The sequence below is a fragment of the Macaca nemestrina genome, chromosome 6 (assembly GCF_043159975.1).
Source record: "Macaca nemestrina isolate mMacNem1 chromosome 6, mMacNem.hap1, whole genome shotgun sequence".
Classification (NCBI taxonomy): Eukaryota; Metazoa; Chordata; class Mammalia; order Primates; family Cercopithecidae; genus Macaca; species Macaca nemestrina.
The window spans coordinates 40,599,399-40,617,115 of NC_092130.1; the positions used below are offsets into that span (position 1 = coordinate 40,599,399).

The following is a 17,717-nucleotide window of genomic DNA, read 5'->3' on the forward strand; positions in this document are numbered from 1 at the left end:
CCCCAGTGTGAGCCTTACCCCCTTGACGGTGAGCATTCCCACAGCAAGTGACCATTCATGGAAGCTCACCCGGGTCAGGCACAAGGGCTAACACATCCCCCGATACATCATCCCAACAGAGCTATGGAATGAGCACCATGGTTACGCCCGCGTAACAGATAAGGAAACCGAGGCTCGGAGAGGTTTAGGAAATTGCATAAGGCCACTGACGGTTGCCGCCGTCATTCTTGCAGGCGGGGTCTCGGGCAAGGTTAAGGCAAGTCTATGTCCGCCCCTCCCACCCTACCCTACCCCCAACTCCCCCAAACCCTCCCCCGCCCGGCCTGGCCCTGGCCCATGCCTCTGCCTCTCCCCGCAGGTACGTGTCGGCCCTGACCACGCCCGCGCGCCTCTCGCCCGTGGACTTCCACTACTCGCTGGCCACGCAGGTGCCGACTTTCGAGATCACGTCCCCCAACTCGGCGCACGCCGTGTCGCTGCCGCCGGCCGCGCCCATCAGTTACCGCCTGGCGGAGCAGCAGCCGTTACTGCGGCACCCGGCGCCCCCCGGCCCGGGACCCGGGCCCGGGCCCGGAGCAGACATGCAGCGCAGCTACGACAGCTACTACTACCCCGCGGCGGGGCCCGGACCGCGGCGCGGGACCTGCGCGCTCGGCGGCAGCCTGGGCAGCCTGCCCGCCAGCCCCTTCCGCATCCCCGAGGACGACGAGTACGAGACCACGCAGGAGTGCGCGCCCCCGCCGCCGCGGCCGCGCGCGCGCGGCGCGTCCCGCAGGACGTCGGCGGGGCCCCGGCGCTGGCGCCGCTCACGCCTCAACGGGCTGGCGGCGCAGCGCGCAAGAGCGGCGCGGGACTCGCTGTCGCTGAGCAGCGGCTCGGGGGGAGGCTCGGCCTCGGCGTCGGACGACGACGCGGACGACGCGGACGGGGCGCTGGCAGCCGAGAGCACGCCTTTCCTGGGCCTGCGCGCGGCGCACGACGCGCTGCGCTCGGACTCTCCGCCACTGTGCCCGGCGGCCGACAGTAGGACTTACTACTCCCTGGACAGCCACAGCACGCGGGCCAGCAGCAGACACAGCCGCGGGCCGCCCCCGCGGGCCAAGCAGGACTCGGCGCCACTCTAGGGCCCCGCCGCGCGCACCTCCGCCTCGCCCGCCCCACTGTCTTTAAGGAGACCAGAGACCGCCTACTGGAGAGAAAGGAGGAAAAATAAATAAAAATATTTTTATTTTCTATAAAAGGAAAAAAGTATAACAAAATGTTTTATTTTCATTTTAGCAAAAATTGTCTTATAATACTAGCTAACGGCAAAGACGTTTTTATAGGGAAACTATTTATATGTAACATCCTGATTTACAGCTTCGGAAAAAAAAAACAACAACAAAAAAAAAGAAAGATGGGCCAATTTTTTGACTCTTTAATAGAAACCTATTTTGTGGTGCCTTTTGCTGTACGCTCATCTGGGGCTCCGGGGGAGAGGTCTTGGTTGCGGGGTGCTGGGAGTGACAGCAGGGAAAGAAGAGGCTGCGGGGTTCTGGTGGGGGCGAGGGTGGGGGGCCGTGAGGGGTTGGCCCTGAGGAAGAACTGAGGATAGAAGTAGCTTTGCTCCCAGGCAAGAGCTGGAGTTCCCGACCCCTGGGAGGAGAGGGCCAGGACCCTAGGCTTGGAGCTGGAGCTGGGGTAACTTCCAGGGGGAGATAAAGACACAGCTACCGGAATGGGGAAGCCCTGGCTACTCACAGCTGTTAGAGGAGGAGGGCAGAGAAAGGTCTCCCCAAGAGCCTGGGCCCAAGGAGGTGGCAGCTCTGCCAGGGGCCCAATGGTGGCGGCTCCTGTCCCCCACAGCCTCCAGGACGCCCCTCCGTCCTCTGCAGCACCTTTGTTTACAGTTCGTCTTTTCTATTTTACACCTGCATGTCCTTTGCATTTCAGATTCTTTAGATTGGATGCATGGTCACGCTGGGACCGAGAAGAGCCACTCGACAGTGTATTCCCCTTTTAGCAATAAAGTAACACCATTTCCTTCTCACAGGCTGCCTCCCAGCCCCCAACCCACCTGTGACTTCCACTCGTCTCCAGTCCTACCCTCCCACCCCCAAAAACTGGATCCACTGCTAATTTGTCAAAAAGGTAATTGTTAAAAAAAAAAAAAAATCCCAAACAGAAACAAATGGGAATCCTGTCCTGAAATGTCTGAACACCTGACTGTCGACACTTGAACATTTTTATATTATAAATAAAATCAGAAATAACTCCTGTTTGACTGTGTGTGCCTAGCCCCAGATGAGGAGGGAAGTCAGAGCACGAAGTCCCATGGTGGATGTGGATGATGCTGGCCTGGAGGTTGGAGGGGGCCAGGGCAGTCCCTGGAAGGAAGTGACCCTCTCTCCAGTCTCTCTGGCCCCAGCTCCCAGGACAGACTCCAACCCTCCTCCCACTCCCAAGAATATTTACATGGTGTCCCCCCGGCTGCTGGGGAACCTGGCCAAGGGACTGACACAAATTGCTCTGCTTCAAACTCAGCATTGGAACTCTGGCCCAGTTCCTGCCCCGGATCTATGGGCCGGACTGACACAACAGTTGCCGGCCTAGGTGGGTGAGGAGGGATGGGTTGTGGGGTTGGTACTAGCACAGCCGAGGCAGGGTGACCCCTGGACCCTGAGGCATGTCACAGGCAAAGTCCGGACATGCAAAGTGGCTTGACAGGTACCCTCAGCTGCCAGGAGGACCACAGCTGCTGCAGCTCATAAGCCCACAGGGTGTTGCTCTTTCCCCAACTTTATACCCCCTCGGAGCCAGGCCTGTCTAAACCCGCAGCCCTGAGGGAAAGTACATGATTTCAGTATGGAGAAGGCAGATGGAGGCCCAGGGTTCAAAAGCCTTTCCCCTCATCAACTGATTTAGTAAACCAGTGTCCGGCACCGGAAACTATTCGCTTCTAGTCAGACACATGGACGTCTTCCACCCAAACAGCCGAGGTGGTTGGCATGCACACTTGCCTACGCCTGTGTGTTTGTGTGGGTGTGGGTGGGTGTGAATCCCCCTAGGATGTGTGTAGTCAGAGACCTACAGGTGGGAGGGACAGAGAGGCTGCGGGTTGAGAGGGCTTCGGCATCAACAGGGCGTAAGTTCAAATTCCAGCTCTGCGCCTCCTAGCCGTGTGACGTCTCTAGGCCAGTTTCCTTGCTGGGAAATGGGTGATGCAAATACCTATTCCAAAAGGTTGCTGTGGAGATTATAAAGTACAGTGCTGATGCTGGCACGTGATAGATGTCTATTACATGGCTGATTTGATGGTGGTGATGACAATCTCCTGTGCCTTGCATCCTTGTATCACACAGCCAGAGTGACAGAAACTAGATGAGAGGGAGGCGATGGAGAAAAATAAAGAACGAACTGAAGTTATTGTATTCATTATGGGGACGCTGGGAAAAAGTACCTGCTACAAAAAAATTTAAAAAGGAAAATAATGAACTCAATCCTGCATAAACCTGCAACTCACTGGCCCTTCCCGGCCCCCTTCTGTTGATCTCATCCAGGCCCCGCTGCTGTCTCTGGGTTTGTGGTTGGCTTTAAAATTCTCTGAGAGCCAGTTATTCTTCTATGTGACCTGTGGTTTCTGTAGGATCCCAAATTAACTCCATATGAACTCTTGGGGAACCCACTGACCTTTGTCTGATCCAGCTTATTGTCCTCATGTGACCTTTCCGAGGGCTCTAGGTTGCTGTTGCCTTCTAAATTTTAGAGTCAGAAGCTACCCAATGAGAACACCAATCTCTATATGGCCCTCAGTTAATTCTGAATGACCTCTTGGTGAACTCACCAACCTTTGCATGAGCATCAGGTACCTTCATTATATGCTCTGAATCCTACAGTACCTGCCATACGTGCCGAGAGTCCAAGGCCAGAACCTAACAGAGTTCTTTCCTCACCTGTCATCCACCCATTCATTTCACAGGTATGATTAGGACCCAGGAACACATGTGGCCAGAGAGGCCCCTTCTCCACTCTGCCTCTCAAACCTCTGCCTTGGGGAGCCTTCCCAGTGGCCTTTCAGGACGAGTCGCAGTCCTGTCAAGCTACTTCCCCACCACCGCACCGTCACTGGAACATATAGGACGACATTCAGGCAGCTTCCCAAGTCAGAGGCTTCGTCCCCACTTTCCCAGTTCTTTCTTTCTCTTCCAGGTCATTTTTTGGCTTCTCTTTCCAGCCCCTCCCAGAGACCCAAGTGGTAATGGTAACTGCCTGTTCTCCCCACGAAACTGTGAGCCCCATGACGACCGGCAGTCAAACTTCCTCCCACCACCATATTCCCATCACCCTGCCCAGCGTGCAGCACGCAGTTGGCCCTCGTTGAATGAGAGGATGAAGGCGCAAGAGACACTGTCCTCAAGGGACAGCCCCCAGAAGTCCCTAAGCCCGAGGCCACTTCCCAGGACCACCAGGTGGCGCAAACCACTTATTGTATGTCACCAGTCCTGGATTTGGACAGTCCTAGAAAATGGGCATGTTGGAGACAGCAGTTGTGCGGGGTGAGGATCCATTCGAATGCAGGAAGAAATATTAGAACTTTGACTTAGATTTATTTTCATCTCATCTTTTTAAAATTTCTATTTTTGTGTATGTTTTATAATGTACATGATATTTTAGTACAGTAGTACATGTATATAATTTACAAATAAATAATTATACAATTAAGGAAGTGAACTAAACATTTTTTTACTGATGGGAGGCACAACCCGTGCTCAGGAAGCACATCTGTCCACAGCTGCCAGAGCTCCCGGCTCTGCTATCCACTCACCCACCCTCGGGAAGTGAAGGGTGGGACACTGACCCCGAAAATCACAGGACTTCTGAGGCAGCGTGGAGAAGGTACAGAGAGCTCTTTTGTAGTGCCACATTGCGTTTTCAATTTCATTTAAGTGAACATTTACTTCCTCTGAGCAAAACGAAGGGGCCAGATGGTTTGGTTCTAAAACACACTTCAGCTGATCCAACTTAAATAATCAGAATTTAAATCACTACATCTCTCCACATAATCAAAAGTCCCTTGCCTCAAATGTGAGTGGGCCTGTAAAGTTAGATACTTAGTTGCAAGCCTGGCTTATTTTATTAACTAAGTATGTTACCACTGACGCCAAATTGCTGGCCAAACTACAGTAATCTATTTAAATAATAGAGAGGATTCGCTCTTCATAGCCTCACTGAATGTGCCATCACCCCCACCCACTTGTCAGTTGGAAAAATGCAGGGCTTAAAGGTGCTAGCTAATCCGTGATCGTCAAGTGGCAAATTTCTCCACTCTTCCCAGATGCGGCCTTGGCTGAGCCTTTCTGATTCACTAGACAAATGAAAGAAATAGCGACAGAAAAACAATCAGTAACTTGTCATTCCACCTTTTCCCACGACCAAGAATTAATGGCTTCCATAACCGTCCTCCGACAAGCATCTTTGGGCTTGTTGACAAGTGGCCATTTGTGAGGCAGAGTGTCTTTTATTCCTATAGCAGTAGATCTGTCCAAGAGGCCACCTCTGGAGCTCAGAGACCTGGCAGCACCAACATAAAGACCCAAATATAAACAGGGCTGTGGTCCCATCCCACTCACACCCCAGGATATCCATGGGACAAATGGGGCGGTGCATACACGTTCTATTTTTTCCAAAAGTATCAACTGTAAGAGCAGTGTAAGTCACAGGTCAGCTGGAAGAGGGAAAAACAGGGCAAGGGAGACCAGCACTGCCTCCCCCTTCCCTCCTAGGGCGTCAGGAATGCCAGGGGGCCAGGTGCAGCCATCCTTCCTAACAGGGGAAGCTCCAAAATAGGCTTTTCCTTTATCTGATTTCATCCTCTAACTGATTTCAGTTCCAAAACCATCTTTCAGGGTTTCCTTATGTATACATTATTCTTATAGATGTATATTTGTGTCTGTATAAAAAGGAGACAGTGTGATCTCAATGGATGAAAAGAGGTGGACATACATGTGAGTGGAGTCAACTTGACACTGAAAGGGCACAAGCCTGGGTCCCAGATTATTGTGATGTGAGGCAGGAGACCTGGGCATGGTTCTGGAGGCTGCTGGGAGGAGGGAGGAGAGGATGGTGCTGGTGGTCTGCAGACCTGCTGCTGGTCAACTCAGAGGAAGGAAGAGGAGAAAGGGTGGGGTTCCAGCTGAGACCTGGAGTCAAGACCTGTCCTCACACACAAGAAGATGAGAGGAGCTTGATGAGAAGAGAAAGACCTGGGAAGACAACAGCCCTTCCAGCTTCTCCAGCGAGGTGGTGTCTAGAGCATGCACACAACTGGCCTACAAAATGAGGCTCCATGGTAGAGAGGAAAACAAAGGCCGGGGAGAGGGTCTGATGCCCAGAGATGCCCAAGGACGCAAGGAGATCAACGCCACAAACGGCATCTCCATCTCCTGGGCCCACAGGTTTTCTGCACCCCTCTGGCTGCCCATCAACTGACTGGAGCTTGGTCCGAGTGGCCCCTGGCTGGAATTGTGCTCACCGACCCCACTGGGGACATCTGCCCATCCTGGGGTCTGCACATCCATGTCAGCTAAGTATCAGGCCCAGTGGCATCCTTTGTGGTTTTGCTGCCAGTCACATGGCCCTGGCTGAGGGCAGGACTTGAGTGTGTCTTCCGGAGAGAAGGGTCATCCCCTTCCAGAGTGGCCAGCCGGGCCTCAATCCGCTCCAGATCATCTGAGCCCACTTTGATTTTCACAGCCAGGAGGTGGATATAGGTCTCATAACGGCTTTTCTGGGGAAAGGCCAAACACAAGGTCAAAAGACAACAAAAGAGGAGAAAAGTATGTGCACCTTGTATGACAAAAGACTGATTTCCTCAATATGCAGAGAGCTTTCACAAATCGTTAAAAAGAAGATGAACAGTCCAATTAAAAAATAAACACGGGACATGCACATAAACTTCATTCATAATTTGAAAAATCCAAATAATTGGCAATGATTTCTTGGATATGACACCAAAAACCCAATCAACAAAAGTAAAAATACACAAATGGGACTACACCAAAATTTAAAACTTCTGTACATGAGAGGATACAGTCAACAGAATGAAAAGGCAACCTACAGAATGGGAGAAAAATATTTGCAAGTCATATATCTGATAAGGGTTTTGTATCCAGAATATATAAAGAACTCTCAGAATGCAACAACAGAAGACAACCCAAATTTTTTAAATGGGTTTGAATCTACATTTCTCCAAAGAAAGCATACAAATGGCCAGCAAGCACACGAAAAGGTGCTCAACATCATTAGTCATTAGAGAAATGCAAGTCAAAACCACAGTGAGATATCAATTCACACTCTTACTACTATCAAAAGAGCAGAAAATACATGTTGGTGAGGTTATGGAGAAATAGACAGAACCCTTGTGCTCTGCTGGTGAGAATGTAAATGGAGCAGCTATTATGGAAAGCTGGTGGTTTATCAAAAAGTTAAAAATAAAATTGCCACATGATCCAGCAAGACCATTTCTAACTATAAACCCAAATGAGTTGAAAGCAGGGTCTTGAAGGGATATTTGTATACCCATTTTCATAGCAGCATTTTTCACAATAGCCAAAAGATGGAAGTAAGCCAAGTGTTCACTGATGGATAAACGGGTAAACAAAATATGGTGTATACATACAATGGAATATTATTCAGCCTCATCCCTTTTATGCCTAGTGTTCCATTATTGGAACGTTGGAGTTACTGGAAATAACTCATGGGAGTTATTTATATCATACTGCTCAAGGTCATCTCCAAAGTCTGATTTTTCATCAAAAAAAAAATTTGACCTCCAACATAAATAGGTTAAAAAGAAAGGAAATTCTGACAAACACTACAACATGGATGAACCTTACGGACCTTATGCTAAGTAAAATAATTCAATCACAAAAAGACAAATTGTGTATGATTCCACTTAGAGTAATCAAAATCATAGAGGCAGAGAGTAGAATGGTGATTGCCAGGGACTGAAGGGAGGGGAGAGTAGAAAGTTATTATTTAATGTGTACAGAGTTTCAGTTTGGGAAGAGGAAAAAATTCTGGAGACTGGTTATACAACAATGTGAATAGACTTAACACGGCTAGCTATACACATGAAGATGGTAAATTTTATATTACATGTCTTACTGCAATTAAAATATTTTTAAATCCAAATTAAAATAGTAATGAGGCTGGGTGTGGTGGCTCACACCTGTAATCCCAGCAGTTTGGGAGGCCAAGGCGGGTGGATCACCTGAAGTCAGGAGTTCGAGACCAGCCTGGCCAACATGGTGAAACCCCATATCTACTAAAAATACAAAAATTAGCCAGGCATGGTGGCACGTGCCTGTAATCCCAACTGTTCAGGAGGCTGAGGCAGGAGAACTGCTTGAACCTGGGAGGCAGAGTTTGTAGTGAGTCAAGATCATGCCACCGTACTCCAGCCTGGACAACAGAGTGAGATTCTATCTCAAAAAAAAAAAAAAGTAATGAGATACTAATTGTTAAACCTATCAGGTTAGTAAAGATTAAAACGTTTTGCAATGCCCAGTGCTGGTGAGAGCATGGAGAAATAAGTACATTCACAAATTATTAAAGGGGTTAGAAATCAGGGCAAACATTTAAGAGGAAGGTTTGGCAGCATCTGAGGGCCTTCGTCTGAGCTTCAGCCCCTCACCCCTGTCAGGGAAGGCTGGCACCCTGGAAGGACTGGGGACTAAGGGTCGGGGACCCTGTTCCCTGCCAGCTGCCACGTGAGCAAGCCCCTTTATCAGTAGGCTTCACCTCCCCAGTCTCACATCAGGCCAGACAGGAAGAAGAAAGAGCAGGGTGCTGGGCTTTGCAATCCAGCCCCTCAAGGCTCACCTCGAAGGTGAGATAGTGCTCCTTCAACCGGTACTCCTCGGCCTCCTTGGACTTGATGCCCCTCTCGACTGGGTGACACCTGTGTTCGGCCAGCTCCGCAGTCAGCTGTCTCAACTTATTCTCATGAGACCGCAGTTGCTCCTCCTGGGAAGGCAAATCGTGGACTGTGAGGCCTTACTCTCAGGATGTCACGGAGTGGCTCAAATCCTGTTCTACCAGGAGCTGCTCCACCAGAGGCAAATGAAGGCCTAGCCAGGGTCACCAAACTGTGGTGATAGAGCCAGGCTCTGGACCCGAGGGCATGCTCCTTCTCCCACCTCCCTTCCTCCTCTCGCTGCTCCCATCAGCATCAGCTTTCCTTGATGCCCCCTAGCTCAGGAGACAAGAGATGCTCACGCTTATATGTGGACATAGACAGTCCCTGACACAGACACACAATGACCCACACACACAACCCAGCTCACATGCACTCCCATGCGCACACACAAACACCCCGGCCCAAGGCCAGCCTGGCCCAGCTATCCCCTGCTCCTTATGATACACGCGTTCTCTTACATTCATGCCCAGACACACGCAATGGTCACAGACCCAGGATCACACCTGGTGGAGTGACAGGCGGAGACACTGTCACTGATGGGCAAGCGCACACACATCCCACCCACTACAGGACAGCCAGGCCCCCTGGTGCTGTGTGCTCATGCGCACATGTGTATGAGTCACCACCTGTGTGTTTATACACGTGAATGTGTGTGGTGTGTGCATGTACATGGTGTACATGCATTGCACAGGGGTTCTGGGCACAAGCAGGAGCCCAGGAGCTCAGTGGGGAGACCCAGGACAAGGCCTAGTGGGAAAGACCACTGGCAAAGAGGAAGTGTGGGGCTTCCGCTGCCCTCTACCTCTCAAGCTCTGGGCCACCATTTCTCCTGTCCTCTCCAAAGAAGCCCTGAGAGCCCGCAGCATGGGTGAGCTGGGTTTTCTAGGATTACAAATAAAACATTTAAGGATAGGTGAGGGCAGCAAAAGAGCACTGAATGAAGAGTCAGCCAGGTATCACCTGTGTGAGCTCCCTGTGACACAGTCTCTTGCATTTGTGCCCAGGTGCACACAAGACCACCAACTCTCAGTCACATCCACAGGGATGCACTAGCAGAGAGGCAGCTCCATGCCAACCGCCACAGCCACGGCCCCTGTATGACGTTCCTTGGTCTCCCCATCTGGACGTGGGGGTGGGGTGCATGGGATGGAGAGAAGAAGTGTCCTTCTCTGGTGTCCTTCAGCCCAGGATCACCCAGCCTAGAGACAGAGCTGGGGTGGGGCTGCTGGATGGGGGCCTGGGCTGAGGATGGCAGCCTAGGGAGGCAAAATCTTGACCCAGGAGCATGTACCTGGCAGAGGCGGGTGGTGCAGGAGGGCAGCAGGGGCCGACAGAACTTCTTCATGGAGCTGACAGCGGCTGGGAAGGCCGGGGCAGAGAAGATGGCTGCCACCAGGTTGATCCTGAGGATCCAGGACAGCATTTCTTCCTTGCTCCTGGGGACAGGACGGGGAGAGAGTACTGGCCTCTCACACAGGACTCCCTGTCCCCTACTCAGCATCACATACCCAGCACTGGGCCTGTCACTAAGAAGGCACCAGTACCTCTAGATGAGTGGGTAAAGGGGAGAGGGAGGACGCATAGATGGGCCTGGCCAGAGCTATGCAGGGAGCTCCCTTTCTATCCCAGCTCCCAGGCACACCGGGATTCTCATGTGAAAATCAAACTTCCCAGGTTCACAGCTAGTGGCCCTGGAGTGAATGGGTGGGAATGACCGTGGACTGGGGATCATCAGAGGCAATGGCAACTGGGCGACCCTCACAGTCCTCCTGCCCTCCCCTGCTGCCTGCCCAGCACTGGCACTGTGATCCTGAGGCCTCATCCACCAGCCTGCCTCCTTGCAAGCTCATGTGCACTCCAGTCTCAAGTCATAGGAAGGCGAGAGGTGGTAGAAGGACAGCCTTACAGGTTACCTGGAGGGTGCATCTTTCCCACATTTAAAGCGAAGGATGATTCATAAAGATGCCACCTGCCCCATATTTCAGACTCCAGAGCACTCAGCAGCCCCTGCAGGGCTGTTAAACACAGTTGCTGGAGCCATCCCAGAGTTTCGGGTTCAGTGGGTCTAAGGCAGGGCCAGAGAGACTGCAAGTGATGCTGAGGGGAACCACACATTGAGAACCGCTGCTTTGGGAGGACCCAGCTGTCGGTCTGGGTCATGTGGATACACATGCTCTGTTGCTGACTCATGGGAAGAAGAGGGGTTGTGTGCTGCGTCACTGCGGCCCTAGGCCGCAGGTGGGAGTGAGGGGCTCCAGCTCCTACTCACGGTGCCTGGAAAAGGAATACCCTCCAGTCGGCAGTCTTAAGCTTGAGCACGTTGGACTTCTTGCTGTAGTCAGAGGCCCTGGTGGCCAGAGCGTGATGCACGCGAATGGCGTTCTTCAGGTCACCCTCCGATAGAGCTTTGTCAGGCCTGTACTCATCCTAGGTGGGGTGGGATGGGTGAGCTAGGGTCACTGACCCACACCTTCCACTCTCCCCTCCCCTCACTCCTCTCTGTCTAACCCTATAGCTCCCTTAATTTTCTGTTCCTGCTGCCTCACCCACCCCAACAAGAATCCAGGCATCCCTCCCCTTACCCCAGTTTGTCCCAGAGGTCTGAACAGGCCTCACACTGAGTGTCCACTGAGCCACTGGGCACCAAGTTCTCCCAAAAACCTCCAAAGCCCTGAGTGGGCCCAAGTCTGGGGAAGAACCCAGCATGTGCCTGAGTCCCAGGTCCTGCCTGGGGCCCTTGGGGTGCCACAAGGCTGGGGTGGGATGGGACTGAGCTGGCCCTTTCTGAGTAAGGTCTCTGGGGCAGTCTCTCACCTTCTGCAGGTACAGGATGGTCCCTTTGAGCACCGCATAGAATTTCTTCCAGCCACGCCTCCCACGGGGCGCTGGAGAGGAGGGCACTAGTAGTGTGGCTGCAGCCACTCTCTGCAATCTCTCCAACCCCACCTCCCACTACATGTCCACCTGTATGTTCATCCCCAAGGAGTGGTCTGGGGCACCCCCCTCTGTGCCAGCCTCCCTCCCATGCCCCTCTCCCAGCCTGACACCCACTCCTCTTGCCATCCATGTCAGCATGAGTCTTCCGGGTCAGGACACCGTGCTTGTAGGTGGTGGCACTGAGCGCCTGTGGGACATCCAGGAAGGGGTTGCCACCATCCAGGATTCGCGTCACCTTCTTCGTTCCTGTCCCGAACTTGTCATCCACCAGCTCAGACAGGGATTTCCTCAGCTCGTCCTCATCACTAGGGAAGTACTAGGCCTGAGTACCACCTCCAAGGAGGCCTCAGCCCCGAATCGTCATGGCCTTCCCCACCAGCCTCCCATCCAGGATCCAGGGTCAGGGAGGAAGAGCAGCCCCAGGAGGCAGAGATGAAGAGATTCCAATTCCAGACCACAGATCCAGATCTCTGACCCCTCCTCTCATCTCCACTTCCGACCTCTGACCTCTGATCTTTGATTTTTGTCCTCTAAGCCCCAAATGTCACCCTTGATCACAAATGTGGAGACTTTACTGTCTCCAGGTCTCCCTCCCAGTCTTCCTTTTCCTCTCTCCATCCCAGGGAGCACTAACCGTGGCCAGACTGAAGCTGCTGCACAAACCGCACCAACATGCTGGAAGAGGGAGGCCAGCAGGTAAGACCCTGAAGTCTGGGCCCCCACGAGAGCCCTGGCAGAAGAGTGCCAGCTCTTACCCTGTGGGGTTGGAGTTCCTGCCAATCCCTGCCTGAGGCCTCTACATGGACCTGGCTGCCCTGGGGAGCACAGCAGAGCCTTTCACGGTCTCCCCAAACAGCAAGGTCAACATCCCTCTTTCCTGATGAGACCTACAGGTCTCACTGCCTTTGCAGGGGAAGAAGTTAGAGGGCACTCTCCCCTTCCCACTGTCAGTAACAGTCACGACTTAAACGTGGACATATTCTACAGGTTATAGGGGCCTCATGCCTCCTGTCTGCCTACTTCCCAAAGGGAAAGGAGCGGTCATCAATGGGAATTGGAACACTATCCCCATATAGAAAACCAGCTGTGGACATCATAGAACTAAAGTCACAGTTCAACCTATTCCATAACAATGCAAACATTGCACTCTTTTGCTCAATACAGAAGATGAATCCAAAGAGGAATTCAACACCAGGTGTGAGCCAGCTAGACACAGGTGTTGGGCCCTGGATTGGGAGGGATCAGCACCATGGAGAGTGGTCAGAATGATGGACCTGCACCCCCACACTCCCCCTCCCAGGGATGCAAGCTCCCCATACCTGTGCCCGTAGGCACTACTCACATGGCCCATTCCAGCTTTTCATTCTTGATGGAGTTGTAAAGGGTCTGGGAGAGGGAAAAGAGAGAGGGGGGAATTCAGGTGAAGAGTCAAAGAAACCCCCATCTACCACCAATAACGTGGGTACGGTGAGAGATCACCTTTTCAGCCAATAGGGCAAAGTGGGTGTTTGATTCATACTTATTTGTTAGATGGGTAAGTGAGTGGGTGGGTGGATGTATGGATGGGTGGTATTTAATTATGTGATCACTTAATGTGAATCTCCCGTAGGAGACTGTAAGCTTCACAAGGTCAGAGGCTGTCCATTTGTTCACTACTGAATCTTCAGTGCATAATCCAGAACTTGACATACAGCAAGTGCTCAACAGGGTAGATGAATGGATGGGAGGATGAATGGGAGGATGGGTGAGGGAATGGATGGATGGGGAAGTGGACAGGTGGAAGATGGAAGGATGGGTGGGGAAACAGGCAGGTGGATGGGTGAATGAATAGAAGATGGGTGGGTGGATAGAGGGTACATGAGGAAGATTTAGGGGTGTATGCATGAGGATGTGGGTGGGCAAATGAATGTCAGGATGTTGGGTGGATGATTGAGTAAATGATTGGGTGGATAGATTTGAGGATGAATGGGTGGGTGGGTTGGTGAGTAAGTGAATGGGTGGGGAATAGGAGGTAGGGGGATGGGTGAGTAGATGCGGAGATGTTTGTCGAGGTGAGTAGACGAGGGAGTGTTTGAAGAGTACAGGGTGTCTGTGTGGGTGAAAGGTGAATGGGTGAGTGGCTGCTATGTGGGGAGTGGGAAGGGGAGGTTTGGGGATATATATATAGGTGATGGGTGAATGGGTGGGTATATGGGTAGGTGAATGATTGAGTGGCTGGGTGGGTGCATGGGAGGATGAGTGGATGGGTGCAGAAGTGGGTAGATAGGTGAATGAGTAGATGGGGAGAAATGGATAGGTGGATAGTGGGACTGGGATTGTTTGATTCACAAATATGTTCTTAACAAATGCTTCTCAATGGTGAAGAATATAATATAGTAAGAAGAGTGATGGAGACAGTGTTCTATGGAACATTGGGGTTTGGATAGAGACTTCCGAACTCATTATTCAACTACCCCTGTAGTATTATAAGATTCTTCAAACCCACTATTTAAAAATGAAGCTGGCTGAGTGCGGTGGCTTATGCCTATAATTTCAGCACTTTGCAAGGCTGAGGTGCGAGGATTGCTTGAGTCCAGGAGTTTGAGATCAGCCTGGGCAACATAGTGAGATCCCCAGGCTCTACAAAAATAAAATAAAATAAAATAAAAATAAAAATCGCCAGGCACAGTGGCATGCACCTATAGTCCCAGCTACTTGGGAGGCTGAGGCAGGAGAATCCTTCAAGGCCAAAAGTTCGAGGCTTCAGTGAGCCTTGATTGCATCACTGCACTCCAGTGTGGGTAACACAATGAGATCTTGTCTCAAAAATACATAAATAATAAAAATGAGCCCATCACCAACCCACCAAAAACCTGCTCCTTTTCCTCAGTTCAGAAACAACCAGACTAGAAAGGCTAGAGTTCCACCCTTCACTTCAGGTTCAAAAGAAAACTGGATTCTCTTAATTCCTGGTGATGTTGAAGGAAAGAGGGGGCTTTTCCTTGTGGTGACAATAATGATGTTTGTGGTGAAGGTGGTGGTGGCGGTTGTGGTGGGTGGCAGCTATGACAGTTGGTAGCAGTGTTGATTATTACTGTGACAGTAATGGTGATAATGGAGTACTAAAAACAAATCTCACAAAGCCTTCCCCTCTGCCTAACTCAGGGAACACAGAACAGCCAAATGTTGAGCTCGGTGGTTTCTAACTTTGTCATCATGGCCCTGCACCCTGTGTTAAGGGCCTGGAATGCCAGGATTTCATGGGGCAGAGACCTCTCTCCTCTCTATCCACACAGGGTGCAGCTAGTGGGATGGGGACTCTCAGCAGATAATACCTTCAGCAGGTCTTTGGCAAAGTCTTGGCCATCATTCAGCTGGTCCAAGTTGGCAATGAATTGCTGACAGGACATCTTCTTGCCAATGTTCTGTAATGGAGAAATGGTTCTGCCTAAGAGTAGGGAAGGAGGCTGGTGTGTTCCCCACACACCCTGCCCTGCCCAGCCAGAGGGATGAGGCAGTGTTAAGGGCAATAATGAAAATTAAATTGCATGAATTTTCTATTGTCTCCAAGAGTTTACAAAACTCTTTCTCACAGTCAGAACTGTGCTTGATTGTCAAGCATCTTGAGAGGTTGGGCTTCTTCTGCAGCCCAGGTGAAGGAGTCGGGCTGGATGAAGAGTTGTAAGAGCTGACATTTGCCAGGTGCCTACTGTGTTCCAGGTCTTGTGCTTGACATGCATTATCTTATTTCTTTCTCACCCCAAGGAGAAGGTGAGGTGCCTGTTTTTATTGTCCCCATTTGACAGGTAAGGAAACTGAAGTACAGGAAAGTGAAGTGACATGCCCATGATCACACGGCAAGGAAGTGAAAGGGCCAAGTGTGTCTGAAACCAAAGCCCGTGCTCTCAACGCTACTCCACGGTTAACTCTCCCAAGGTCACTCAGCACCAGGGCTTGAACCCCGGCCTCTTGGCTTCTGAAGAGAAGCTCTGCATATTCTGCCACAACTGTCTCACCCTCTCACCTGCACAGAGGGGCAGCAAGGCTTCCAAGACATAAGTGAAGTGAGGGAAAGTTTATGGGAGTCAAAAATCAATTGCCACGGACACACATGAGTGCCCCATGCTGAGCTGAGCTGAGCTGGAACAAAGAGAACCCAAGCAGATTGTTTCACACTCGGAGGTAGAAACAGGCAAAGAGCTGGAAATGACTAAATCCCCAAGTTCTGCCTTCCTGTTTTAACCAATGAGTAGCAGAGGGGCTCAAACCCTGCAAACCCAACACCTAATATTCATACTTCCAGACTCTCCTTGGAGTCCCCACATCTGAGAAAACACTGAACAGGACTTCATCTTTGTGAGGATGAAGACTCTTGAATAGCAGATACTTACCACTGTAGGATTTTGTGGATTGGGGTTTGCTCTAAAGCAGTGTTTTCCAAGGTTTACCTACAGAACTCTGGTATCCCAGGAAATGGAGATAGGTATTCTCTCAAAAAAAGATTTCATAATAGAACAAGTTTATGTACATGTTTCAGAGTCTTTACCACGCTCATATGTGCTGGTGTCTCCAAGGAGAGGATCCCATGTCATTTCCCAAGTTTACTGACCTTGGTACTATTTTAGCAAAGACACTCTATTAGCATCATATGGGGGACATTCACACACCATAGAAATCATTCAGAAAACAATGATGTAAGGCTTTATAAGTAGCTGACAAACAAGAACTTTCTATGCTTTTCCAAATCGTTCAGGAGAAAAGGTCCTATGTATGCCTTGATACAAGTGTGTTTTGTATGTTTCTGTGTATAGTTTTACATATATACGTGTGTGTGTACATAGATAAATATATAGCCATGTGTGTACATTTGTGATAGATTATGAGGGCAATGTTGATAAGACTGTCGTTGAGTTCCACACAAACTGAACATTCCCCAGCCATTGGTCAGGAGCGCAAAATCAAAAAATAACAAGGCAAGATTTCTAATCTGAGCAATATCAGACTATCTTCTTGTGGCTGAAACTTCCCAGCAGCATTGGAGGCTTTACAAAAGCAGTGAAGGCTTCAAGGGTGAGGATCCTGCAGGGGAGTGTGGAGAGGTGACCCCAGAAAGAGCAGCGTTCCTCCCTGAAGCAGCTGCTGCTTCCCAGCAGTGGCCAGGGGCTGAGCGGCTAAGTGGCCTCTTAGGATTGGAGAAATGAGATTGGAGTTCAGGGTCCACCAAGGACAAGGGTCTTGGGAAGCACCCAGTCACACTTCAATAAAAAAGTTGAAATTAAGAAAGAAAATACTAAAAGAAGAAAAATTATTCCAGATGGAAATGTGGAGAAGCAGAAATGAATGAAATAACAAAAAGAATTGGTAACTCTAAATGAAAATTGACTATGTAGAGCAACAATAAAGTTTTCCAGGGAATAAAATATAGAGAGATATAATAGTTAAAAGCATGACAACAGGAGTATATAAGTTAAGAGAGCAGTAAATGGAACTAAAGTGTTTCAAGGTATTTCATTGCCCAGGAAGTGGTACAAGTACTTTATAAGTCGAAAATGCAAATTGCCAACCATAAAAGGAATTCCGAAAGAATGCACAACTAACAAGCTAACAGAGCAGGGAAATGGAATTCTAAAAAATACTTAATCCAAAAGTAGGCAAAAGAAGAAAATAAAAGAAACAGAACAGAAGAGTCAAAGAGAAAACAAATAGTCACTTGATATACTTAAACTCAAATATATCATAATTCATTAAATGTTCAAATTAACATTATTACCGGATTTTATTTTTAAGTATATGATACATGAGACATGCTTTAAATATAAAAGAACAGAAATCTTTGAAAGAA

General features: G+C 50.1%; 2 protein-coding genes across 14 annotated transcripts in view; one reads left to right on the forward strand and one right to left on the reverse strand.

Annotated features, from left to right (window-relative positions):
- LOC105467248 (neuregulin 2) overlaps positions 1-2,253 on the forward strand; it is a 266,503-nt gene extending 264,250 nt beyond the window's left edge. For all 6 annotated transcript variants that reach the window (XM_071098314.1, XM_071098316.1, XM_071098315.1 and 3 more), the window contains one exon: positions 359-2,253. In XM_071098314.1, coding sequence (XP_070954415.1) covers positions 359-1,124 — 766 coding nt within the window. In that variant the 3' untranslated portion in view covers positions 1,125-2,253. The remainder of the gene's footprint in view (positions 1-358) is intronic.
- Positions 1-17,717, reverse strand: part of LOC105467051 (pleckstrin and Sec7 domain containing 2) — a 71,612-nt gene that overhangs the window by 11,274 nt on the left and 42,621 nt on the right. For 4 of the 8 annotated variants that reach the window (XM_071098322.1, XM_071098321.1, XM_071098323.1 and 1 more), the window contains 8 exons: positions 15,211-15,299; positions 13,239-13,282; positions 12,011-12,201; positions 11,774-11,844; positions 11,229-11,386; positions 10,251-10,395; positions 8,863-9,006; positions 4,567-6,766 (listed from right to left, as the gene is read on the reverse strand). In XM_071098322.1, the coding sequence (XP_070954423.1) occupies positions 6,563-6,766; positions 8,863-9,006; positions 10,251-10,395; positions 11,229-11,386; positions 11,774-11,844; positions 12,011-12,201; positions 13,239-13,282; positions 15,211-15,299 (1,046 nt within the window). In that variant the 3' untranslated portion in view covers positions 4,567-6,562. Of the gene's footprint in view, positions 1-4,566; positions 6,767-8,862; positions 9,007-10,250; positions 10,396-11,228; positions 11,387-11,773; positions 11,845-12,010; positions 12,202-13,238; positions 13,283-15,210; positions 15,301-17,717 lie in introns of those variants that run through there. The other 4 variants (XM_071098325.1, XM_071098324.1, XR_011624635.1 and 1 more) reach the window with 2 other exon arrangements.